We start from the raw sequence: 27,004 nt of genomic DNA on the forward strand, positions 1-27,004 counted from the left end.
GGATTTACGGCGTTCTTGCTTAGCACGGCAGTACAGCCGGCTGCACCATTACCTATACACTGTAAAAAGGCTTTCTAAATTTAATTAAACACGTTAAGGGGGTACTCCGGTCTGAAAATGGCCCCAAATTTTTTTTTCATTTTTTTCCATTTTTTCCTAACTTTATAGAGGAGTGTTGGCTAAAGAAGATGGCGTATCCACTATGCAGTCATGATCGCAAAAACTCGAGAAAATTCGATAAAAGGGATAATCACTCGCACCTTGCATTCTTTCACTTACATTTATATATACTAATATTGCTCTTCTGAAAAACCAGTTTTCCGCATGTATTTTCATAGCTTGGCAACCGTCTCTCATGCTCTAATTGAGCTAGAGACCTACGATTTTTTTTAATGACCAGAAATGTATGCTCCATTTTCTAACAGAGCCGAAATTGTTATTTTCTTCATGATCATTTAATAGTTTAATAAAAACCATGGAAAAAATGCATCGGAGTAAGTCCTTTCTGGAACGGATGCGATTGGTCATATGCCGTCGCCTCCGTTCAAGACAAAAGTTTGCTTGGAAGAGGGAACCCGTTCTAATCAAAGTTAAATCCAGGTTTTCGGACCCCATTCTCATTGCTCGGTATACGTCAACCGGTAAGGTCTTTGACTAGTGTTAGGTAGGTCTCAGGTTCAATCCTCGATGCAGGCAAAAATATTCTAACCTACAAAAACGGCAACATGGACTATCTCTCTGGTTCGTTTGATTTAATTTTTCTCGATTTCGAAAATTATTTCCTTATGTTATCCTTCGGGGTGCCTCTTTTTCACCAACCATCCTGCTCAACATTTTCTATGAGGATGATTTCCATTAAGTTGGTTTCCATGTCATATGCGCAAGGAAATGATTCTGGTTTCTGCCCCAATTTTTTATCCGGCTGATTTCCATGCAAATATCGCATGGAATACTTTTACCAGGCCAGCTCAGCCCCCCCCCCCCCCTCCTATTTCAAAAGTGGATAATTGCTCGTATGAAAAACCCGGGTTATGGGCACCACTGATCGTAATCACACCTATGAAATATTCATACGTGCGAAATACTCCGCGAAATCATGAAACAGTTGGATTCATTCGATAAATCTTTAAGTAGCACAAACTTAAAAAAATATTCAAGTTGTTTTTTACAAACACGGCATAAGTTCAAATATGGTGTTAATACAAGCATGACCTTTCTACAAAAATGACATTGATTGGTATGGATTTGGTAACTTTGATTTTCTGTCAATGTTTCATGTAAAACCGTGCCGATGACATTCATTTTAGAGACTATGCTTGACAAGAAAATGTTCCCATTAAAAAAGGTAGAGGGGTCCCGATTTTGTTCTTCTTTACGGAAACTGTCATTACCTTGTCAATGTTCGACGAATGAGTTGATCTTTAAAGTGAGACCAACATCACGTCTGCAGCTAGATTAGTTTTTGACGTGCAGAACCAGTCCGGGTACTCTTTTGACAACCTATAGGTATTGTATGAAAATTTAGTAAGTATTTCTACAACTCAGAATTACATTCTGTCCCAAAATCAAACACGCATCAACTGTTCGCGGTTTTTTGTTGATGGTTATGGCATACAAAAGAACAATCAACTTTGCCACCCATTGTAAACTCTGTACTTCGCCACTTAAGTGATGCTCTTCATAAGGCCTTGTCTCAACGGCGCAACTGTGAAGGGAATTAGGTGCAACTGTTGCGCGTTGGTTGTACTAACCAAAGTTACCTGTCCTGACGCACGCGCTTGTGTTCCTGGAAGTTTTAGGCGGGAATATTTGAACGTTATTATTTTTTTTTAGGTTTAAGTATGTCAACTGGGATAACTAAACTAATAAGTATTCATTAAGAGGAAGTGGATATTTGTGAAATTTTGACCTATTATCATGACAAAAAAGAAAATTGGTCCTCGGCCAGTTACCGACGCTGCGCACCAGCATATGTCGGGGGGGGGGGGGGGGATTTGCCTCCTTCCTCTCCGCGGTGTGGTGCAGAGACCGCACATAAACTTTCTCGCTCGAGTCGACGCTCCGCACCGGCCTTGTAATAGGTCGCAAAGTTAACATGAAGGCACAGCTGTAACATGAAATCGTTAATTGAACTAGGTACTGACCTATTTATCATCGCCACAAATATTTTCAAAATGAAATTTACATGAAAATAAAGAAATGAGTTTGGTGACTTATTTGGACGAAGAATCATAATGCGGGGTCTATTGAGCGAGTAAAATTTTAGGTGATTCATAGGGACTCGCGCACCTGTCAGCTGTCGGGGTGCAGGCGTGTGTCTTGATTCTTCGGCCACCGAAGACATGTGGCAAGAGCGACGAAATTAGCAACATACGAGGTTCTCCGCCTGGGACTTCTACCCGCTTGAAATGATTCACCACCCATCCGCCAGGAACGCGGCGCCGCGCTAGACTCTCGCAGCCTCACTAATTTTTCACCAAGGCGGATGAAGAAAAGCTGCGGTCGCATTTCGAGTTGAGCCGCCATTTTAAACGCTGTGACGCGCAGAGGGTACATCTTTGCCATGCAATCAGGATGTACCCAAAACGTACCCGATAACGTGTGACGTCAAGAGGGTGCAAATTGCGACCACCATTCTTTATTTGTCTCGACTTACCACCAATCTTACTTTTCACATCTCCCTTGTGTGGTAATTTTGTAAACAAAAATGCAAAATAGTTGCTTCATGCTTCGTGTAATCACTGTACTCAATGAATCTCTGTAAAATCATGTGTGTACTCTGTGTGAGTACAATCATGTTCTGCAGTATTATCACATTTGTGTTCAGTACCTCTCAAAAAGGAGCCGCGAAAGATGGAATCTGCCGGGATGCTTGAGCTCATGATCAAAATACATATTAGCTTCCAATAGAGATCCAAGTGTTAGCTCTAGTGTCAGCTTGGATGATCATAGTTTGTAAGTACCTAATAACCCAAGTAGCAGAGGTTGCAACAACTTGCAACAGAATCGATTGATTCTTGCTAATAACACAGCTTAACAAATTTCGGGTTTTGGTTTGTCCTTCGAACCTTCAACTTTTGGTCGATAAGTGCCGATTTTCGGCAATACAATCCGATAGGAGGACAAAGTTGCAACCTGCTGACATTGCAAAATTGCTGCACCAAAGTTGTTTAAAATTTTAAGATAGACAACCAGCAATACTTTGAAGTTGAAACATGTTTCAACTTAATTGCAACTAGTTCCAACAATGATAGCTCCTTCAGGGGAGAGTGTAGGCAATCTGCACATCACTCTATTACACTGGTCAACATGGGTTCTGTCCTTCGAACCAAACCAATTTTTTTCGATTCCTAGGTGATAAAGAAGCCCGAAAATGGTCATATTAACTTCAGGAAAATTTGCAGGTCCTCAGGGCGCCGTCATTTTGAATTTTTCAAAATTGAGAAAACCCACGATTAGATTTTTGCAAATATCTCCTCAACGGTTCATCTCAAGAAAAAAAACAAAAAAAAACCAGCGGAAAGAGCATACAATTTCCTACCGAAATTATCCTCCTTTGTTTGTTCTAGCTTAATTTTTCGGTCGTGAAATTAACGTTTTCTTCAAAAATTAGCTTAAAAAAAGGCGCATTTTTGCTGACTTTAGGAGAAACTTTGCTTCATACCTCCAGGCACAATAATCTAAGAAAAAAACTGTTATGCTCATTGAAAAGAGCGTAAAATTTACTACTAGGAAACATATGTCAATAGTTCCTAAACTTTGACATGATCTTGTGAAGCAGCAGTTTATTAGCTCCGCCCTTAAAATGTGATCTTCTCGACCATTTTCCTTAGAATCCCGAAAAAAAGAGAAAAAACCCTAAAAACGAAACCCGAACTGCGTAAAAAGGTGGCAAAATAGTGCTAGGTCCACACAATTTTGTAAACAAAGCCGAAAAGTTCCAAAATTTTTAGGTGGGTTCACATGACGAGTGTGATCTATGGTAAAGGTATAAAAACACCCAAAATTATAGATCTCTCGACGTTACCTCACCTTAATATTCCTGCTGTGTGCTAGGTCCACACTATTTTGCAAACAAAGCCAAAAGTTCCAAAATTTTCAATGAGAGTCAAAAATTAGGAGCTCCAGTGAGTATCAATACGAAACTGAGGGGGGTGAGTGTTCAGCTCAGGCAGTTTGCATTGGAATATTAAGGTGAGGTAACGTCGAGAGATCTATAATTTTGGGTGTTTTTATACCTTTTCCATAGGTCACACTCGTCATCACTTGACGTGCATAAGGAGACCATAGATATGGTCTACCATGCAAATTTTGAATGAAATTAAACAGATACATTCTGAGATATGGCTGTGTACACAAATTTGGGGGACGCCTGACGGACGGACACCCATTTTTTCAAGTATAGTTATTTTGACTCCAGGGATCTTAAAACGTCTAGAAATGATGAAATTTCAACTTTTCTCTCTCTCTCTCTCTCTCCTCTTGGTCGATGACACTACTTCCTCTACGCACGAGGGGAGCGAGAAAGTAATAACATGACACTCATACAAGTTAAAAGAAATACCTATTCGAAAAAATTGTGTTGTCCTGCTGTAGTGATACCCTAGTAAGGAAAATATAAAATAGCTTAACTATTTCTAAATATTGAACACTCAGAAATTAAACACCTGAAAACTCACGTACCTATCACCGTAACCGGCGTTTTTCAATCCAGAACATGAAGGTAAACAACTGTTCGATATTCGGTATTCGACCTTGAAAGTTTTACTTATCTATAAAAAATTTTTGGAACATCTTCCGTCAACAGTTGCACCAAATTCCCGCAACGGTTGCGCCGTCGAGACAAGGCCCAATGATTCCCCCTTTGAAATCAGACATAGTAATTGCATCCCTAAGTATTTCAGGAGGTTTGTTAAGATGGTGGATATGCATAATTTTTCATCTAGGGTGTTCTCCTTTCGGTTCCGGAGGCAGTTGAGGATCTTTCTGCAATGAAGAGACTGTGGGTGCATGAAGTGATGCGCGTCTATTACGACCGTCTCGTCAGTGAGGAAGACTGCATCTGGCTCGTTCGCACCTTGCATCTAGTGTGCCATGAAAATTTGAAACAGGACCTCAATGAAATGTGCTCTCATCTTGCTGAAAGTGAACCAATCAATGTTAGTTCAAATCTATCTGACCTCATCACTTTCCATACCGACTGGGATAGCGTTAAGTGGACGAGTCACTTTTACACTAAAATTTTTGAAAAAAAAAAGACCTGCATGCAGTAGTGTTGGAGAGGTAGCATGTATTTGATAGGGAATGATATGAAAGTAGGAAGAGGTGTTGAAGATGACAGGAAATACGAATCTTGGCAATTCCTGAGCAATGATTTAGGATAAGTGCAGTCTTAAAAGTTTTTTAAACTTTGAGGAGATTCTTTAAGTTTAATTATGCTAACTTATGGATTTGGAGGACTGAAGAATTAGTGCTCCACACGTCCAAATCACTGGTTTTCCTCAGAAATAAAGTTTACCTATCTTGTAAATAAATACGATTTACCTTAACAGTTTGCCGAAATAGACTTCACCAAAAAAATTTATGAAAGTTTTGAAACTCTTGGCTAACGATAAGAACATTGCACTAAATGCTATAACATTCAAGTTGTGTTGCCAAATGTGCGACACGTGTCTCTAATGACTATTCTCGCGTAAAAACCAAATTTTAGTTCAATATTGCAATTTTCGTGAGCATTGTAAACCCTTCCGGAAAATACGATTGCCGGAGAATTCACGATCACAACAAATGCATTGCCGAACATCATTCTTTGTCTTTAAGGTCGTGGCGATGCGGAACCGACCAGACATTTTCGATCCGCAAAGTCTCATATTTTCAAATATGACTGTAATTTTTCAAGTTTTTTTTTGCATGAACAAGTTCGGTGTCATCATTTTTTTCAATACATAACCTATGTTCTCAATTACGTGCCCTGCCGATTTTGCTCATAATCCATGGCGGTATGGCTATTCTGTTATTGTGAAATTATCCTTAAGGAAATAATTTAATATTGTTGGTCACTTATTAGTCGTTTTAAAAATTTCAGATAACAGAATATGAGTTGCGAAATTTAATTTACTGTGACTTCACAAACCCTAAAGCTGATATGCGGCACTACTTGGAGGTAGAAGATATTGATACTTTACAGGGTATCATTGAAGGTTATTTGACTGAATATAACAATATGAGCAAGAAGCCTTTGAATTTAGTGATGTTCAAGTAAGTACGAAAAGGTCCTTAACTCAAGTTAAATAACTAAAGAAATGTAATACCTATTAGTAAGTTCCCGGCTGACATTCCCTTGAAAGTTTCCTCGGTAGAAGGTTATTTAATTGCGAAGGTCAATTAAATTGCGCAGGTTCATTCGTGTCATTCTTTTGTTCATAACCGTCAACATGTCGTTTAATTTTGCCTTAAAAATGGTAAAATCTTGGTGGGAATTTTAACTTGTAAATTTTCTCTACAGTCTTTTATTCATAATCGTCAACTTGTTCCGTAATTTTACCTTGAAAATAATTGTAAACTGTAGCGTTTTCATTTGAAGATGAAGCTGTTTTTATCGGGATGCATTTTAACTGCGATTATTTTACCTTGGTTTTCCTCGATCACGTTCATTTTTGAGACTTAGACGGTAGCTATTGTTAAACTCGTATCGATCATCGTCAGGTCACTACACTAAAACTTGGATGTGCGACATCCGGAAAACGGTCATTACATGGTAAAATACTAATATTAAAAAACTTAGTAAAAACATTTGGAGGTAGCAGCACCAGGACCGCGTTTCCGTTATTCTTATCATTGGTTTTCGCCTGGTTTTCAGAGTTGCGTCATCGTGTTGCCCGCTCGGTGTTGCTGCGTGCGCACAACTTTGAATAGGATCGGAGGGGCTATCAGTGTTACCACCCCACTTTTGTCAGGGTCAGAACTTGGCAACACTACATGTAAGCCCAGCTGCCGGGGCAGATGTCTTAGCGGCACATTGAATAGAGACATAATGGCGTCCATACCGTAACTCCATTACTAGTTCTTCATTTCTCACTTTTAACATGGTGTCAAGTGTGTGTCTTTATCATTTCCAGTTTGTTTGTTTGTTTCTCTTCATGTGGCGACCTGAAGCTCGCGTTTCCGTGATCTGTTAGTCGCCAAATCATGTCCGGTTCGAGTCGCGTGTCACGAGGTTGCAAGAGCCTAGCCGTCACCGGTCGCCGCATGCCTCATCTAGTCCAGTCATGTCCCAACCCAATGTAAGTCCTGTCAATCCGCTCTGTCCTCGCCCGAAAAATCTGTTTGTGCATATATCTGTCCGTCCAATGTCCTAGTATGATTCGTTCAATTCTAATGTCACTCTAAGTCCTAAGCCTAATGCTCAGCCAAACCTCTATCCAAGTCCTTTTCACCGAAACCCGAAAATCCTTTATCTTGTCGTCGTCCGTCTTTTTTCGATTTCCCATCTGAAAAAGGCTTCAGAATGTGAAACTTTCATATAGAATGCCCTCCAATGTTATTCGAGGGAAACCTCTCCGCAAATGGGAAACAAGGGTATGCGAAATTTGAGCTAGGCCTTGTCGCCACTGACCTCATAACAGCTTCTGACCGCAGGAAAAACGCTTTTCTGCTCAAGTACATGTCTGATAATGCCTTCACCATTTAACAATCTTTCCAAATTGACATCTTCAAAACCAAATTTGTTGACATGGTTGCACTCTTTCATAAACATTTTGCACCAAAACCCAACGTAACCGTTGTTCGAATCAAGTTGTTCAGCAGAAAGCAAAAAGCAGATGAAACACATGAATCTTATGTCACCAACCTTCGCAATCTTTCTCGCACATGTCAACTTGATGACATTCAAGACAGCATTGACAAAGATCTCTTCATCTGTGTTCTTCATGATTCAAGTATCAAAGAACGCTTACTTCTAGAAGACAAGTCAACGCTCGCTGAGACATTTGAATTTGCCCAAAAAATTCAACTCTCCAAACATCGCGTGGAGCAACTTCAATCAACACCTGAATTCAACGTCTTGAACGCGCAATCATCATCATCAAACTCAAATCGGCACTCTCCATCAAGGTACGGACGGTACCGCTCACCATCAAAACCCAGACGGTCCTATACTCCAGCAGGCTTAAATCGCTACAGTTCTCGCTCTGTCTTTCCCTATCAACGTTCGGGAAACAGCCGACATCGTCGAAATTCTCCTCATCCAAGATACGACCGCGCGGTCTCCATCATTGTCTCGGAGTTCTAGTCGTTCTCGCCGTCGGAGTCCTAGACGTCATTTTGACTCTCGTCCCAAAGGAGAAAAATGTTCCAGTTGTGGCCAACATTATCATGCATACAAATGTCCTGTTCATGGTTGAACTTGCGACAATTGTGGTAAGCTAAATCATTTTAATCGTCATTGCCCTAAAAGAAACTTCACAATCTGAATGTTGAATCGTCAGACGATGATATCTTGTTCATAAACAACATTTCCTGTAGCTGTGCTAAGTTTTTGCCAACTAACACACCATCTGCTGTCATCATCCAATGTGGGACTACAACCATCCTCTAGTAAACTGATAAATTTCTCTATTTCAACTGGCAGTTCTCTTTTATCTCCAAATTCTAATACACTAGATTTTAAAAATTTTCAAAATGCTAATACACACAATTTTAACAATTCTTACAATTCTAATACACACAATGATGTTGAAAACTCGTTTTTATACATAAAAATCTTGTTATCTTTAAAATCATCTGACAGCAAATGGTCTATTAGTGTCAAAATAAATCGCCATTCTTTACAGGTCTTAGTCGATACAGGTGCTCAAACAAAATGTCCTGCCTATATATGTGTTCAAACAACTTAATCTCGATGAAAACATCATCATACCCTCTCAAATAAGAATGAGGACCTTAACGGGTCAACCCATTCCATCTTGTGGTATTATGTCATTTACCCGCATCTTTTAATAACAATCGTTATAACCTAAAATTCCACATCGTGGACCTACCCTTGTGAAACTTTAATCGGTTTCAAGACCGCCAAACAGTTTAATTTGTTGAAATTCATCAATTCCACCGAGGTCCGTGACACATCAAAATCTGCAAACAATTCATATAGTGGAGGTTTTACGTATATGTCTGTTTTACGGATGTCGCACATCCAAGTTTTAGTGTAAGGACCTAATGATAATCGAAAAGAGTTCAACAATAGCTACCGTCTAGGTCTCAAAAATGAATGTGATCGGGGAAAACCAAAGTAAAATAATCAGTTAAAATGCATCCCGATAAAAACAGCTTCAACTTCTAATGTAAACGCTACAATTTACAATTATTTTCAAGGTAAAATTACGAAACAAGTTGACGGTTATGAATAAATGACTAAGGGAAAATTAGGTATAGCGCTTTCAATATTTGGCGATGACATGAGCATCCATACCGTTTGCTTGGTTAATTTTAAACAGGGTTATCCAAAAGTCACTGACCATCCCTGTAACTTTTTTTCAAATTAAGATAGAAGTTTGAAACTTTGGCAATGTTCCTCGCTCTACAGTAGCAACTTTTTGATCCCCCCCCCAAATTTTGGGGGGCGGTCCTCTCTACGGGAGGCGGGGGCTAACTTTTTTTTTCAAATGGCAACCCCTCCTTTGTGATACCTCATTCGAAAGATAATAAAAAAAGAAAATTTTTGGCGCAAACCGCAGGTCAAAATGTTGATTTTTGACAAAATGGCGGCCGGTCAAAGTTCAAAATGGCAGAAATCTGACATCTCCGTTGTTTATTGACAGATTGGCGTTAAACTCGGAATCCTCGGGATTTTCGAGACGAGAAAAACGATTCTGGCATTGGTTTTCCAGAAACGTCGGTCCTTTTCAAAATGGCGGCCTAGCGCGGGAAGTGGATATTTAGGCTGCTTATCGTTGGATTTGCATGAAACTTGGTATTCGGGGGTACTTCGGCACGAGAAGAACGAATCTTTCATTGGATATTGGAAATTCCGACAAATTTCAAAATGACGGCTGAAAAATGGCGGGACATCAGTTTTACGGCTGTTTACCGATGGATTCACATGAAATTCGATAGCCTGGTGGTTTTTGGCTGGATAAAAAGGAATCTTTCATTAGATTTTTGAAATACTTAATAATCGATATCGAATTTCATGCAAATTCATCCGTAAACAGCTGTAAAACTGATATCCCGCCATTTTTCTGCCGCCATTTTAAAAGTTGTCAGAATTTCACATGTCCAATGAAAGATTCGTTCTCCTCGTCCCGAAAGAGCCCCGAATACCAAGTTTCATGCAAATCCAACGATAAGCACTAGTGATAAGCTACAGTGATTATATCCCTTTCCCGCGCTAGGCCGCCATTTTGAAAAGTTCCAACTTTTCTGGAAAACCAATGCCGGAATCGTTTTTTTCGTTTCGAAAAACCCTAGGATTCCGAGGTTTAACGCCAATCTGTCAATAAACAAGAAAGATATCAGATTTCCGCCATTTTGAACTTTGACCGGCCGCCATTTTGTCAAAAATCAACATTTTGACCTACAGTTAAGGCCAAAAATGTTCCTTTTTTTATTATCTATCAAATTTTGGGAAAAAAATTCAGGGGTGGTCAGTGCCTTTTGGATAACCCTGTATGCCGGAAGTTCGGTCACACCAACCGAAAGTTCAGTTTAAAAAACCAAAAGTTCAGTTCAACAAACCGAAAGTTCAGTTTGACAAGCAGAAAGTTCAGTTTGATAAACCAGTCCAACATAGAGAAAGTTCAGTTTGACAAACCGGTTTGACAAACAGAAAGTTCAGTTTGTGAAACTGGTTTGACAAAGTGAACTTGCTGTTTGTCTAACTCGTTTGTCAAATTGAACTATCTGTTTGTCAAACTGAACTTTCGGTTTGTTGAACTGAACTTTTGGTTTTTCAAACTGAACTTTCTGTTGGTGTGACGGAACTTTCGGCATACAGGTTATTCCAAATGTCACTGACCAGTTGACTACTGGACAGAGGCCACTAACTTTTTTCCAAATTGAGATAGAAGTTTGAAACTTTGGCAATGTTCCCCGGTCTAGTAAGTAGCAACTTTTTTGCCCCCCCCAAAATCTTGGGGACGGCCCCCCTAAGGAGATGGGGGCTAACTTTTTTTTCAAATGGCATTCCTTGTGATCCCTCACTCGAAAGATAATAAAAAAAAAGGAACATTTTTGGCCTTAACTGTAGGTCAAAATGTTGATTTTTGACAAAATGGCGGCCGGTCAAAGTTCAAAATGGCGGAAATCTGATATCTTTCTTGTTTATTGACAGATTGGCGTTAAACCTCGGAATCCTAGGGTTTTTCGAAACGAAAAAAACGATTCCGGCATTGGTTTTCCAGAAAAGTTGGAACTTTTCAAAATGGCGGCCTAGCGCGGGAAAGGGATATAATCACTGTAGCTTATCACTAGTGCTTATCGTTGGATTTGCATGAAACTTGGTATTCGGGGCTCTTTCGGGACGAGGAGAACGAATCTTTCATTGGACATGTGAAATTCTGACAACTTTTAAAATGGCGGCAGAAAAATGGCGGGATATCAGTTTTACAGCTGTTTACGGATGAATTTGCATGAAATTCGATATCGATTATTAAGTATTTCAAAAATCTAATGAAAGATTCCTTTTTATCCAGCCAAAAACCACCAGGCTATCGAATTTCATGTGAATCCATCGGTAAACAGCCGTAAAACTGATGTCCCGCCATTTTTCAGCCGTCATTTTGAAATTTGTCGGAATTTCCAATATCCAATGAAAGATTCGTTCTTCTCGTGCCGAAGTACCCCCGAATACCAAGTTTCATGCAAATCCAACGATAAGCAGCCTAAATATCCACTTCCCGCGCTAGGCCGCCATTTTGAAAAGGACCGACGTTTCTGGAAAACCAATGCCAGAATCGTTTTTCTCGTCTCGAAAATCCCGAGGATTCCGAGTTTAACGCCAATCTGTCAATAAACAACGGAGATGTCAGATTTCTGCCATTTTGAACTTTGACCGGCCGCCATTTTGTCAAAAATCAACATTTTGACCTGCGGTTTGCGCCAAAAATTTTCTTTTTTTATTATCTTTCGAATGAGGTATCACAAAGGAGGGGTTGCCATTTAAAAAAAAAAGTTAGCCCCCGCCCCCCGTAGAGAGGACCGCCCCCCAAAATTTGGGGGGGGATCAAAAAGTTGCTACTGTAGAGCGAGGAACATTGCCAAAGTTTCAAACTTCTATCTCAATTTGAAAAAAAGTTACAGGGGTGGTCAGTGACTTTTGGATATCCCTGTATAGAGGGAGAGTAGAAATACATATTATTATTTCTCTGCATCTTCAGTGTCTAGTTACCTTTGAGGAGTATTTTGCATGAAAGCGAAAAACAATTTTCCAGATAACTGGTGAATAACAAGAATGAACCAGGGTTGTTCTTTCATTCAGCAACGAAAGGTAGGTACATGGGAAATCATTTACAGCATGCCTGAGGATTTCTGTCGCTATTTCATTTGGCAAAGCGTAGCAAAAATTGGTAATAGGAACCGTGTTTCAAAATACCATAGGAATTCTTACAGCCGACCATTGAAGGCGATAGAAAATCATAGGTATAGCTGGCTGTAGAAAGCAAAGAAAATCATACAGTCGGGCTATGCGAAGCAAAAAAAATTATACAGCTGGCTATAGTTCCTATCGCCGCGCCGGGCTATTTATAGTTTATTGCCTGGCTGTAGCTTTAGCGCCATCGGCTGTAGCAGGCTATATGAATTATATAGCCGGCTATATATAGAAGCCAAAGGAAATCTTACAGCTGGCTGTAGGTCTACAGTATTTTGGAACACAGATCCTACTGCCTATTTTTACCAGGGAAGTTTCGTAGATCCGACAACACCGTCTGTCTTTTTTTTCTCATGTTAGACCTCCTAAGTGATATTACATCCACAAAAAAGGTGTAACATTTCCAGTCAAGTGCTTGCAGACATTTTCCTCCCCATTTTTCCCCACCAATTCCAAATATGACCTTACTTTTTCATATTACTCACATGCTTCTCAAGAAATTGCTTTCAACGAAAAGACGTTTTTCTGTTGAATCGAGAAAGAGGAAAATTACGAAGAAAGATAGGTTTACTCATTTATTCGCTGGAGCTATCAGAATAACTGATCACAACGATATTGAAGATTTATAAACAGGAAAGCAAGTCAGCAAGTTAACTTCATCATTAGGGTTGATTCTCTATACACAGGGTGTCCAGAAGTTAACGTACTTAACTTTCAAGATCGATTTTTCCGTTCAAAATATGTTTTCTTTTTCCCTTACACATATACCCGAAAACTTTCAGAGGTGAGCTACGCGCTTTGCTTTCTTACAGTCCTCGCAATAAAAATTGCCTACCAAGGAAGGAGCTTAAGAATTCTGAAACCCTATCAAAGCTTTGAGGCGTCGAAATGACGTGCTCCAGGAAAATTTTGTGCAGTATCTTCTCCACTTCATTTTTCGCGTGCCGTAATCTGTTTTCCCAGTATCATCGATCAAAAAATGCATCGCAATTTTAAAATTCAGGAACCCTCTTAACAAACCCTCTTAAAATGTAAGACCGAGCAAAATTCATGTAGACTCTTTCTACCGTTTACCAGCAGCCAACATATCGTTACCTGTCAAATTCTACCGGTCCGAGAATCCACCAAAAACTTCAGAATATCTTTATCTTTTATTTAAGAGTACCCCCTTAAATATTGTCATACAATTTGTTTGCTTGTAAGAATGCCAAAATTATGAATTTTACTAGATCACACCTTATGAGAGTGGTTGGATCTTGTAAACTACGAAATGTTGAGCGTGCAGTTTTGCTTCAAAAAGAACGCTGTAATTTTTATAGTACCTACGACGCAGTGATTTGCTGTTTGCAGATATGCTGTCGAGCATCTTACACGTATTGCTCGTATTCTAAAACAGCCAAGGAGTCACGGTTTATTGATTGGAGTTAATGGTTCCGGGAAACAGTCATTGACCAGACTTGCAGCTCACATCACAGAATATGAATTCTTCCAGGTTTGACAGTGTTTCATTTACCTTTAGTATCATTGCATGATATCGTATTTACTGTCCATAGCCCGAGCCTGGACTTTTCCGAGCAGCTAATAGCAAAGAATGAGTTCGACTTAACCTTGATAAAAATCGGCAATAGGAGCTCCATTTCAAAATACGACATGCATTCTTATAGCTGGCTATAGATAAGTCGATAGAAAATCGTATGGCTGTACAAATCGAAGAAAATCATACAGCTGGGCTGTATACAAAGCTATAAATAATTATACATCCAATATAGCCCGGCTATAATATTATCGCCGGGCTATAAAGTTTATCGCCTGGCTGTAGCCTTATTGCTATCGGCTATAAAAGGCTGTAAGAAATTGAAAAGCCGGCTATAGAAGCTACCTACATATAGGAAATTTAACAGCCAACTGTGAGTCTCTAGTATTTTGGAACACAGATGCTACTGCCAATTTTTACCAGGGGAGTCCTTTAACGTTTAAAGGAGGGGTATTGACAGGGACCGTTTTTGGGCCCACCCTGAAATTCCTCAACTCCTCGGTTTTTTGCTCATTGAAGGTCTGTATTTTACGGAAGGATGATTTGATCATTTTTCGTCTATTTCTAGGTCTAATACTTGCCCAAACATGGACCTGAAGACCGATTTGGGTTATTTTTCGGCGTTTGACGCGCCGTTTCATAGGTAACGATCCTATGGGAGGAGCAAAAAGTCTTTCAAGTACCTATGTTCATTAGGGGTGGAAGAAAGTCGCCTTGGCCAATTTTTGTCGATGTCAAATCTTGCGCCCGTAGTTGAAAAAGGAAACTTTTTAAAATTTTCTTGGTTTTCATCGTTATTTAAAAATGTTTAAAAAGGAAGACTCATGTTATTTGAGAAGTAAAGTCCTTTGGTGGAAAATGGGCGTAATGGGAAAATGGACGTAGGTATGGTCAAAATCTTCCTCCACGAATCTTTTTTGATTCAGAGCCCTCCGAAAAAGCCGATTTTGCCATATTTTATTGCCTGAATTCTCGGAAAACCTAGTACTTCAAAATTCGGAGGGTGTTCCTGCTCGTCGACCTCATTTCGCAAGTTCAAAAACCTTTATTTTTCTTATGCAGTAGCCCCATTACTAGGAATTGTATGCATTTTTTTTAATCTAATTATGTATTTATCTCCCGCTGTGGCACAGCGTTGCCACATATTTTTCGTGAAAATCGAGAAAAATTCGCGTTTAACTGGTTTTGCGCCATTTTTTCAGATCATGCGCATGGAATAAATATATATGAGAGATGCAAGTGGATTATATGTAGGTACCGGTATTAATTGTTCTGAAATAATGCACCTATAGACGACCTCTCACGAATTCTTGGAATGAAATTTGCGATCAAGGATACGACTTCCAAACTTTGATCGCTATCTGACGTCTGAAAATATTTGAGCCATGAATCAGAATCACGAGTTTTCAATGTTGATTTTACCCTAATCTGACACCATCCCCCTCTCCTATTTTTACGGCAGTAATCGGTCTTCAGAATTTTGCCTCAATTGGAAATTATGACTTTTTTAAGTTCTATTCAAGTTTACGACATGTTTTGAAGTTCAGCATAGTCGCAATACACGACATGAGCGACCATGCATTGGCAGTCACCGTACAAATATGTTTTTTCTGAAGTTGATAATATTAACATCACAAGTCTAATACTAACATGCCATGATGCATCCGCCCTAATCTAGTTTTACCATGAGATCTAGGGGAAGAAAAAGTAGGGAGATGGAATGTATGAATAAAAATCACAAGTTCTCAATGTTGATTCTGCCCAACCCTGACGACCCCCCCCCCTCATTCTTATCAACAGCGATCGTTCAGTATTCCGCTCCTTTTTTTTCTTTCTTTTTTTTCTTTTTTCTTCTGCTTCATAATAAAACTGCTCGAGGAGGGCGAATGCATCACGGCACGCAAGTATAAGACTTGTGATGTTTATTATCGTCTATTTCAGAAAACTCTTCCTCTTTTCCTTATTTGCCTGGACTACAGCGAGACATAAATACATAACTAGATGAAACATGCATCAAATTCCTGGTAGGTAATGTGGCCACTGCTTATGAAAAATGAAGATTTTCAAACTTGCGAAATGAGCTTGACGAGTAATTGCCTCCGACTTCTGAAACACCAGGTTTTTCGTGAATTAAAGCAATAAAATATGGCAACACCGGCTTTTTTGGCGGCTTTGAATTTAAAAAAGTTTTTAGACAACACGTCCTCCTCAAGTCAGCATTTTTCTCCGTATTGTGCCCAATACTGCTTTTTTCTAGATACTTGCAATTGTGATATTTCTAGGTACCTACCTTTTCCTTTAACGAAGCCTGCCGATGCGTTTGATATCACCCCATTTGCTCCCACAACAACCGAGTACTGTTGAGAACATCTTAACATACGTTGTACTTCTACTTCAAGGCTTGTACTTTAAGAACTTCTCTCCCTTCTGCATCACACTACAAACCATCGAAATAGAGATGTCAATCAAAAGACAAGACCCATCTTGGTATCTCACTATTTTTTCCGGCCTGCTGTTGGCTTCCGCCTCTTCTGTCAGTTGGCACCTCCATGTTCCTTAGGATCCTTATTTTCCCATCCGACGTTTGTGTCACTATCATTAGTTGATGGTCATACCATTTCTTCGCTTCTACCTACTGGGGACGTGCAACTTTCTGCAGGCCTTTGAAAAGTTGAAATCAACTTATAAGAGTGGTATGCCTAATTCTCAAAAGGTTCTGTGAAAGGTGATTCAAAAATATTTCAAAAAGGTCCGGAACTTTAAAGTGGTCTTGGTCCCTGTGCTGCTCAGCTTTAAGTAATTGAGAATATTATCGAGACTGGTGTCGTGTTGGTGCAGACCGATGCTTTTCAGACGGCATGAGACTGTGCCACACTGCTCTGTGTACTGGTCGGGCCTCGGGCAGGCTCCCAAACAATGGGTCACTAAACCTTGTTTATTTTATTAAATATTCTGAAAGTACAATGTGAGTAGGTAACGTGGTGATTTTTCCGCATTTTTATGGAGCCGAAATCGCGGAGAAACCCGCTTTTGAAAAATCTAAAAACTGCAAGACATTTCAAACGCACACGAATGGCGGGAAACTGACGGTGTTGACGCACTGCGGTAGTCATATCGCAATCTTCTCTCATTTTCCTCTGATGTTTGTTAAAATAAAACGTGTTTCAATAAGCGAATTTTCGCGATCGAATATCATTCACCGTTGAATGATATTCGACGATTGTGCATTTTTTTTTCAATGATATTCGACTTCTTCGTTGGTCTCACCAGAGACCGTTGAAATCCATCAATTTGAAATTTCGAATTCACCTCGGGACTTGAATTCGATTTTTGAATTGATGCAATCGATGTCAGAAACTTCATCTCTCACCAAAATTTTTGTTCTGTCATCTCTATTATCTCTATCTGTTGTTGTGTTTTGGCAATTCAAGTCTGGTGTTTTCGCAATTTCTGTGTTTTAGTGTTTCGTGTTTTCTTATTTTCTTCTTAATTTCATTTAGGAAAAAAATCTGAGCTCTGATTGGCTCCTGACATCACCGATCATCGGCATCACTCAGCACTGATTAATTCGTTTGATGAATGACATTCGATCGCGAAAATTCGCTTAATGTGGAATTGTTGGTCGTTTATTACACCTAACATATGAATGAGATTCAAGTCTTGAATTCAAAAGATATAATTTCGACTTTAGTATTGTTTTCATATACGAAGAGTAGATAGACATTTGACGGAAGTCGTGGAAACCCGTGCCCGCTTCTGATTGGTGCCGGATGACATCATTCGGCGCGGCGCGAAACCGGGGCGTTTTAAATTTGCGTATAAGTTGAGCGATTTGAACTGCGCATTTCTCGGTTATTGAGTTACTTGTTAGCGTTTTTAATGTGCGCATCGTGTTCTACGCGTCATTTTCCTTCAGAAAACTAAATTCGCAAGTCAAAATTCGTTCATGGTTTAGTGACCCATTGCGGGGTTATCTGAACCTTACCAATGGTTGCGCTCGGTGGGTTCTGCGGTAGGTACTCCTCAGCACCGGCCTTATAATCAAGTGTTATGAAACTCCTATAGCCAAAGAACATTTTTAAACGGTGCTCTATTCATCTACTAGTTCGAGCACGATCCATTATGACCCTATACTCTTGGACCAAAAATCGCCAAAAGAAAAAGAAATTATGATTCTATAATTTCAGTAGCAAAAGCACCGGAGCTGGCCCTGGTAAAAATTGGCAATAGGAGCTGCGTTTCAAAATACCTCAGGAATTCTTATAGCTGGCTGTAGAAAACGAAGAAAATAATACAGCCGGGCTATAGTTCCTATAACGCCGGGCTATATAGTTTATCGCCTGGTTGTAGCTTTATCGCCATCGGCTGTGAAAGGTCATAAGAAATTGGATGGCCGGCTGTAGAAGCTATAGGAAATCTTACAGCCGGCAGTGAGTTTATAGAATTTCGGAACACAGATCCTACTGCCAATTTTTACCAGGGGAGGCGACCGTCAAACATCCGGTGAGGGGTGGTTCTGAGCACGTGTTAAAAGAGTAGAGAAAGTGGTGAAAGTAATGTATCGCACCTGAAGGTGAATGAACTGATCGGAGTCAAAAAGTCGAAATCGACTGATTTTTGTGAAACGACTGATAGGTATGTAGGTAAATTTTTACTGCACAATTTTTTTATGTATTCGACAGTCTTTCTTGGAAACCGCTCGCACTTACAATTGAAATGCATATTGAAATGCGTCTCACAAAATCCAGTCATTATCTTTAATTATTGAAGAACTATTTGAGATATTACAGGTAAACTAGGGGGTGCGGTGGCGTTTGCGGACGTGGCGTTTGCGGATTCTAAGAATCCAGTGGCGTTTGCGGATTCTTATATTTTGATGGTGGCGATTGCGGAAAGGCGGAACAGGGCCGGTGGAGTTTGCGGACCAGAGAATTTCAGCGGTGGCGATTGCGGACGAAGGGGTAGGCACTTAATTATGCTGCCCCCACCCCTGCGCTGTATATTAAAGAAAAGAATTACCGGAGAGGCTTTAAAATTATTTATAAAAATATAATTGAAGAGATGCGAATTAGCTGGGTATTATGTAATATTTTGTCACTTGAAATGACAATAACAAACTCACCAAAAACTTCGAAATCATAAATTCAAAACCGCTGACGCCGCAAGTTTGAATAATCACATCAAACACAGTGCGGCCGGCGCGCACGGCGCACAGTAGCGCCTTACAAGACCGCAGGATACTTCATGCATTGCGCGCACGGCACGGTGCGCGTGACGCGTAGTATAGCGCCTTACAAGTCTGCAGGATACTTCATGCATTGCGCGTACAGCACGGTGCGCGCTGACGACATAGCATAGCGCCATACAATACAAGTCTGCAGGATACTTCATACATTGCGTGCATACCACGGTGCGCGCTCAAGCCGTTGAAAAGTTGTATTTTCTTGGTGTCGAACCTACCCCGAAGTACTCAATTTCCGAATAAAGCACACCGCCAGGCTCGGGATTCCTTTTCGTGGATGAAAAAAAAAATATTAGTATTAAAGTTTAGTATTATATCAGTATAAAAACATATGAGCAGTGAACATACGGTAAATTTTTAAAAAAGGCATATCAGAAATCAAAACTAAAAAATTGTCAGTTTCAGTCCATTTTTAGGATTCAAAACATGTTGTAAATTCTAGTCCAAAATTACTGAAAGTAAAAAAATTACATCTGAAAAATGAAAACACATAGGTACATAGGTACAAACTGCCGTGCTAAGGAAAAACGTCGTATGAACATTCGAGAGTTGCCAAATTTCCTTCGATACAATGTTTATTTTTGAGAAAAGTCATGAATATTTTTCTATGAAATTTTCAGGTAATGTTTATTAAAGTGCGAAAAAAATTCTATGAAAAATTGGAAGAAAAATATTTATAAGTTCTTGATTTCTGATATGCATGTTTTAAAAATTTACTGCATGTTCACTGCTCATATGTTTTTATGCTAATATAATACTAATGTTTAATACTAATATTATTTTTCATCCACGGAAAGGAACCCAGAGCCTCTCCGGTAATTTTGGCGCGTATACGCAGTATACCGCCTTTGCGATCGTTTCGACCCCCCACTCGATACAATAACCGAGTCTCTTAGTTCCTTACCGAAAAGTGACTACCGCAAACTTCTGAGATTTTCCAAAGCGTGTAAAAAGTTTATTTATCCGTCAATAATTGTGATTTAAAGTTGTTTCTCATTCTGGGGCCCTCTAGTTTATGTGTAATGAATACCAAGAGTCTGCGTTACTTGTTTTTTTTTTAAAAAAACCTTAGAATGCGACGCGCTGATTTAAAATATGCATATATAAGCAGAAACAAGCGAACAGATTCGAGGATGGCTGATCAGGTCGGCACTCGTTGAATGAGAATTTCACTTCTTCGTTTTGTTTAAAACGTTGCTTTGACAGATCTCCACAACCCTGATATGATTTTCAAAATTTGGTACCAATTGCTCTGATAGCCGAGCCGGGGCCAGCAGGATAGTGGTAAGTGCAATCTGTGATGAGCCTCGAGACTCATTAGACCATTTGCTAACCGTGGCCCATACAGAAATTCACTCCCCTATCAGGCCAAAACAGTGCACAGGCAGGCACAAAACCCAGGTAGTGTCCCGGTCCTGGCTCGGTTCGCCGCGTCGCTTCCCAGCTGAAGAACAAAAGGCGACCCTCGCGGTCCTCGTCACAGTCAGACCTAATTACTTTCACTCGATTACCCATTTCACCGTCACGCTGGGATCCATCAAATTTTCGAAAAAATGGTTTCGCGAGCACTTAGCAATTTTTTCCTTACTCTCCGTTCAAAGACGAATTGAAAGAGGTCTCATTCATAAAAATCGGCCGAATAGAAGAGAAGTTACAGTATTCGAAATCCGAAGAAATCAACGAAACTTCTCCAAACAAAAAATAAAATGAAGGGGAAAAAAGAAATTTATAAATTACAATTAAATATATCAAAATCGTTGAACATTTGTAATATAATGTGTGGAGGTGGTAGCACTTTATATATGTATATGAGTTTGGGTTGGTAGCCGAGTGCTAGAAATAATGCAAAAAATGTTTTAAGAAAACACCTACATTTTATTGATAACTTTATTTAAACCGAAGCTTTTCGGGGCGGACGCCTCATCGTCAGGGTAACAACAAAATCAATATCACAAAGGCCGCTGCCATACTTTAAATTTCAAACTAGGTAACAAGTGATAACAAGCTATTAGGTCAGTCTTACTAATCAAAACAATGTCAATGTATGTTTAGTATCTGTTTCTCATCAGAGATAGCAGCACATTTTAGGTACAGGGGATTAGTTGCCAGGTCTACTTCTTTTTGTACATTTAATAATTCTTCCCCTCTTTTTACAGCCTTAGTTATTTCATATTTTTCTAGGACGCTAAGCATTTTTATGTCCCTGTTTTTGTGTAGAATTTTAATTTCTTTTATTTGATGATTCTCTGTTTTGATGTGCTTAAAAACGTTCGAGGATGGAAGTGTCAAGTGTTCATTAACTCTACAGTTGATTGAGCGCTCAGTTTTTCCAATATATATTTTCTTGCATGAATTACAATCTAAACGGTAAACGCCAGTTATTTTCTTACTATTATCACTATTGCTTTTACGTACCTTTTTTGATTTTGTCGGTGACCTTCCTTATATTGTCTAGTACGCTGTTATTAGTCTTAAAAGCTGTTCTGTACTCAGTTTTTTTGAAACAATTGCTAATTTTTGAGCTAACAGGGCCAAAATAATCAATTTTTACATATTTGTCATTATTTTTGGGTTTTTTAGCCTCATTGCTGTTGGCATCAGAGTTCTGTTTTTTATGTCTCCTTAAAATTTTGTTGACAATACCCAAGTAGCATGGATTGCAATTTCATTGCAATGGATTGTGAGTTGATTGCAATTTTTGCTTGTTGCCTATACGTTCATTTGAAGGCGCTTAAAAAGTTGCAATTTTATTGCAATAAGTTTGCAAGAAATGTAGATTATGCTTGTTGCCTAACCTTCTTTTTCAAGGCACTATAAAGACTGCAATTTCGGTGCAATCATGTTGTAACAAATTCACGCCATGTGCCTGGCATCCAATTCTCTAGTTGTTTTAAAGTTTTTTCGACTTAAATGTCTCACCTAACCCATATAACCCAACATATTTTGAAAATATTGTCACCTTTATCAAAATATTTTCATGGCAATATTGAAATTAAAATATTTTCAAAATATTTTTAAAACATTTTAAAGGAATATTTTGAAAATGTTTACAAAAAATATTTTTAAAATAATTCAAAAATATTGCCTGTAAACATGCATGTTAAAAATATTCCTTAAGAAAGTTTTGAAAATATTTTAAAAATATTTTTTGAAAATATTTTTAAGTTCTCAAGTTAGTATGTGGTGTAATTTACACCGGTGTAAATTTAGTGTGAATACCTATTACGTGATATCGAAAAAAAAAATCAGACAAAAAAAATAAATAATAGGCAAAAGAAAGAAGCCTGAGAAAAACGGCGTTAATCAAATCTATGATGAATGTTGAGCCACGCACTGACGCAATGCATGCGATAACAGCCTCAACAGGCGTGATTTCAACCCAGCTCATCATCAGCTCCCTGTAGCTCAGTGGAGGAGTGCTCGGCTATGACATTCGCGGGTCGGGTTCAAGCCCACTCAAGGGCGTCCGGTATTTTATGCTGCTAAACGTCGTAGGACATTAGGTAAGCATGGGTTCGAATTATTATAATTTCCCAGGAAAATTTAGGGGTTGAAATTTAAAGGTCGTCAATATTGAAATTTCTTTGCAAAAAAAAATTGCAACTTTTTTACAATGAGGGGGTCAGATGTTGTAAAATAATTGCAATTTTCTTGCAAGAAAGTTGAAATCATCTGGAAATTTTATTTCATTTAAATTGCAATTTTTTCGTTGCAAAATGCTACTTGGGTATATTTGGGGAATCCATTAATTTTAGCAATATTCTGGATAATTCCGATTTCCTCTTGTCTATGTTTGTGGCTAAGAGGAATGGAAAACACTCTATGTGCCATTGCATGAATTGCAGCGTGTTTATGGCTGTTAGGGCGCCCCGAAAAGCTTCGGTTTAAATAAAGTTATCAATAAAATGTAACTGTTTTTTGAAAACATTTTTTGCATTATTTCTAGCACTTGGCTACCAACCCAAACTCATATCAATTAAATATAATTGACCTCAGAATTTGGCAAGCAATTCAACTATATATCGGAGAAAAAATTGGGAGAAATTACAAAAAATTCGCCTCTTGCAAGGGGCTTCCTTGTAAGAATTTTTATCTGAAGGCAAGGATTGAATACCAGCGCAATACACCATACAATACATGGTGTGCCTGAACGAACATTTTTATTTGTCAAAATCGAAAATTCTTTATATTTTTTAACTACAGTGTCTCTTGAGTCGTTCAAGCCAAAAAAAAAATTCCGTCAAGATTCTGGAAAGTAAAGGCGCTTTAAAAGTATTTTGGGGCTATGTATCCTAACTGTGTCCACACATGGTTTCTGTTCAGCATATCCATGTGTAAGTATTTTTACACGTAGAATCTAATTTTCACGTCAGGGAGTCAACACATCTCGATTTTTTCGATTTTATACGGAAAATTGATGGTTTATCGGGATTGAAATTATTATTGTTTCATGAAAAATAAATGCACCCAAAATGACTATACCATATTGATTTTTATATATTTGCACCCACGAAATTGGTTGGTAAATTCAACGAGTGAGTGCATCGACCTGGTATATCAAGTTTCTGCAATTTTTTACGGCAAATCGGTAGATTTTCGGGATGTAGATTGCTTACTTTCAATTCAGGAATGAATAAAGCATGGACATGGTTGAACTTCTTTGCATGGAAATACGTTTAAAATAACAAAATCAAGACATATTTAATGCAATTACATTTATATCGAGTCAATTTCTTTTCAATAATATAACGGGATTTATAATACCGGTGATTTGGGTATTTTAGCCCCAAAATACCCTAATATCGACTTTCTCTTTCAGGAATTCGACAGAATTTTTCCTTTCTTCGCTTAAATTATGACGCAGCACTTTTCTATAAGAATCTGATCCGATTTTGCTTGGGGCAGATCAAAAAACTTAAACTCGTTCGAATGGCTTTCTACATTCACAATACACGGTCTCGTCAAAGTGCGTCGTTGACCTCGCAGTGTTGGATCGTATGAATTCTCTTGTTGTGCTACTTGCCTATTTTGAAATCTCTGTAAATGAAAACTAAAGGGGTTGATATGTGTGAGTTAATGACGCGCCTTATCAACACATTGTGTTGGAGTTCACTGCTTGTTTTTCTTTAATATACAGCGCAGGGGTGGGGGCAGTATAATTAAGTACGTGCCTACCCCTTCGTCCGCAATCGCCACCACTGAAATTCTCTGGTCCGCAAACTCCACCGGCCCTGTTTCGCCTTTCCGCAATCGCCACCATCAAAATATAAGAATCCGCAAAGGCCACTGGATTCTTAGAATCCGCAAACGCTACGTCCGCAAACGCTACGTCCGCAAACGCCACCGCACCAAACTAGGGAGTTAGCCGCCCCCGGACCGCTTCGCGGTCCAACCGTCGTGCGGCGTGTCAAAGCGATTAGTGCCTCAAGCGACATGCGTTACGCGTTACGCGTTACTCTTGAGATTTTCTATTATAAAGTATGATATGCAGGATTGTTGTCCTTTAACTCCAGGATTAAATACTTTCATAGATGCGAAGTTGTTTTAGATGTCTTAGGAAATAATGAGGAGTGATTCCTGTTGCTAAAATTAGGAATGGTAATAAAAAAAAATTGCTTCCTCACTGGCAAAAAAAAAAATAAAAACTTAGGGTATATCTTCTGCTGAAAATCCAAAAATACCCAAGTTATCCGATAGTAGTTTTTGGTTTGACTAGTAAGATGCGATTGGAGACTAGCATTCATGATCATCGGATTCGTGAGTCGGTTCATCACATTCAGACAAGCCGAATTCAACTTCTTGGGACGCCTCTGAAGATGTGTCAGCCAGGAGGTTGCCCAGCCAGTTAGTTGCGTGCTGCAGACAAGTCTCTCCACGTACATCACTGCCCCTACGGATAATATTTTTATTCACAAATCCACGTCTTTTCAAGACGAAAATGTTCGCCGGAAGTAGCTCATGCGTCTCGGGGAAACTCAATAATGTCGTGAGACTTTTTAATGTTGGGAGGTATTTTAATGAATACCGTTCTAAGGAGAACTATTCTCTGGAGAGTAGTTACCCATGTTGTGTTTTCTTGGGATTACGTGAAAAGGTAGATACATTATGATGATCAAGATTATCTCACACTTCAGGTCTTCGGAGGGTTTATTACTATCGTTATTATTCATTAAATTTTTAATTTTTTTCGTATTTATTTTCTCTTTAAACCTATTAATTTTTTTCTTTCCAGCCAGAAATCACAAGAACTTATTCTAAGAATGAATGGTGCCAGGATCTTAAAACCATCATTCGGAAAGCCAGTGCATCAGATGCGCACGTCGTCCTCCTTATGGAAGAAGCGCAGGTAATACTGACAGCACTAATTAGGTTCTTCCTTGGATTTGAAAAGACTCGGAACAGAGTAGCAATTATAAGATCTACGATATAGATACTATACAATTTGGAATGCTCAATAAAAGCCACTGTTTCCAATAGCTTGTGGAAAATATAGGAAAATTCCCTAGAGACACAAAAAAGCAAGTATCATCTGTTCTGACCCGCAGTCTTCTGACAGCTTGCACATGTCTTGAAATTATCTCCAAATGCTGAAACAAGAACTTTAGCAAGAAACCGGCTTTCGTTTCTCCCCTGTTCCATGGTGGAACAAGGGGACTGAGTCTGGGAGAGTAAAGTGTATTTCCATCAGAAGACGCCTATCCAGATGTGAAGACCGCGAGGTGAGAAAGGAGATTATGGGACAACTTAAATCTGCTCAGAAGGACACGGAGGTTGACATTTGAAAGGCGAAGTATTCTTCCTGGAATAAGCTGTTTGACTAGCTTGACAAGGACCCTTGGGGAAAAATCTACAAGCTTGTCAGTAGGAAAATCAAAAGACCGCCTTCCCAAGACAAGTCTAAACCGTCGCATGAGGAGATTCTAGACGCTGTTGCTGAGCTTTTTCCTGCTCACCCTCCGATTACATGGTCACTTTACCAGTAGACATGAACTCCGTCCCCCGATTTTCTATTGAAGAGCTCACCTTACCCGCCCAAAACGAAAATGTTTTCAAAATATTGCAGTAACATTGTTATTATACTTTCGAAAATATTGCTGCAATATTGTCACAATATTGTCAAATATTGCAGCAATGTGCTAATGATCTACCTAAAAATATTGTTGAAAACATTGTCGGCAACGTTTTGGCAACATTGTCGACGATGTTGCCAAAATGTTTCGAAAATGTTGCAAAAATATCCCAATGAGGTTACATATTCCATATACGTGTGCGCGCGCTCTAGGAGACGTCTTTGGTACTAATCTTCTGCTAATCTTCTACTAATCTTCACAGCTGTGCTCTTGATCCAGTGCTACCAGCATTCTACTTTCATTCTACCGCTTAAATACCGTGACTGTGACGAATTTAATGAGCTGGCTCCTTCTCCTGAGTAGAACCCTTTGCTACAAGGGTGGGCACAAATTTTGAGCTTTTAAATTAAATCTAATTTTAAGTATTCAAGCAATATAACAAAAATATAGAACAAAGTCAAATTAGTGGAAATAACCTTGGTACTTGGTTTGGTTTGGACTGACCTGGTTTATCCTAGGTACTTATTGATAAATTACTTAATATTTATCAGTCTGGTAGGTAAGACATTTTAACA

At 39.1% G+C, this 27,004-nt stretch overlaps 1 protein-coding gene across 1 annotated transcript in view; it reads left to right on the forward strand.

The window, feature by feature from the left end:
- The window catches only part of Dhc36C (Dynein heavy chain at 36C), a 542,513-nt gene that overhangs the window by 340,947 nt on the left and 174,562 nt on the right, over positions 1–27,004 (forward strand). Inside the window, exons 37-40 of the mRNA XM_072306421.1 lie at positions 4,947–5,159; positions 6,086–6,258; positions 13,934–14,075; positions 25,592–25,705. Coding sequence (XP_072162522.1) covers positions 4,947–5,159; positions 6,086–6,258; positions 13,934–14,075; positions 25,592–25,705 — 642 coding nt within the window. The remainder of the gene's footprint in view (positions 1–4,946; positions 5,160–6,085; positions 6,259–13,933; positions 14,076–25,591; positions 25,706–27,004) is intronic.

The sequence above is a fragment of the Bemisia tabaci genome, chromosome 1, assembly GCF_918797505.1.
Source record: "Bemisia tabaci chromosome 1, PGI_BMITA_v3".
Classification (NCBI taxonomy): Eukaryota; Metazoa; Arthropoda; class Insecta; order Hemiptera; family Aleyrodidae; genus Bemisia; species Bemisia tabaci.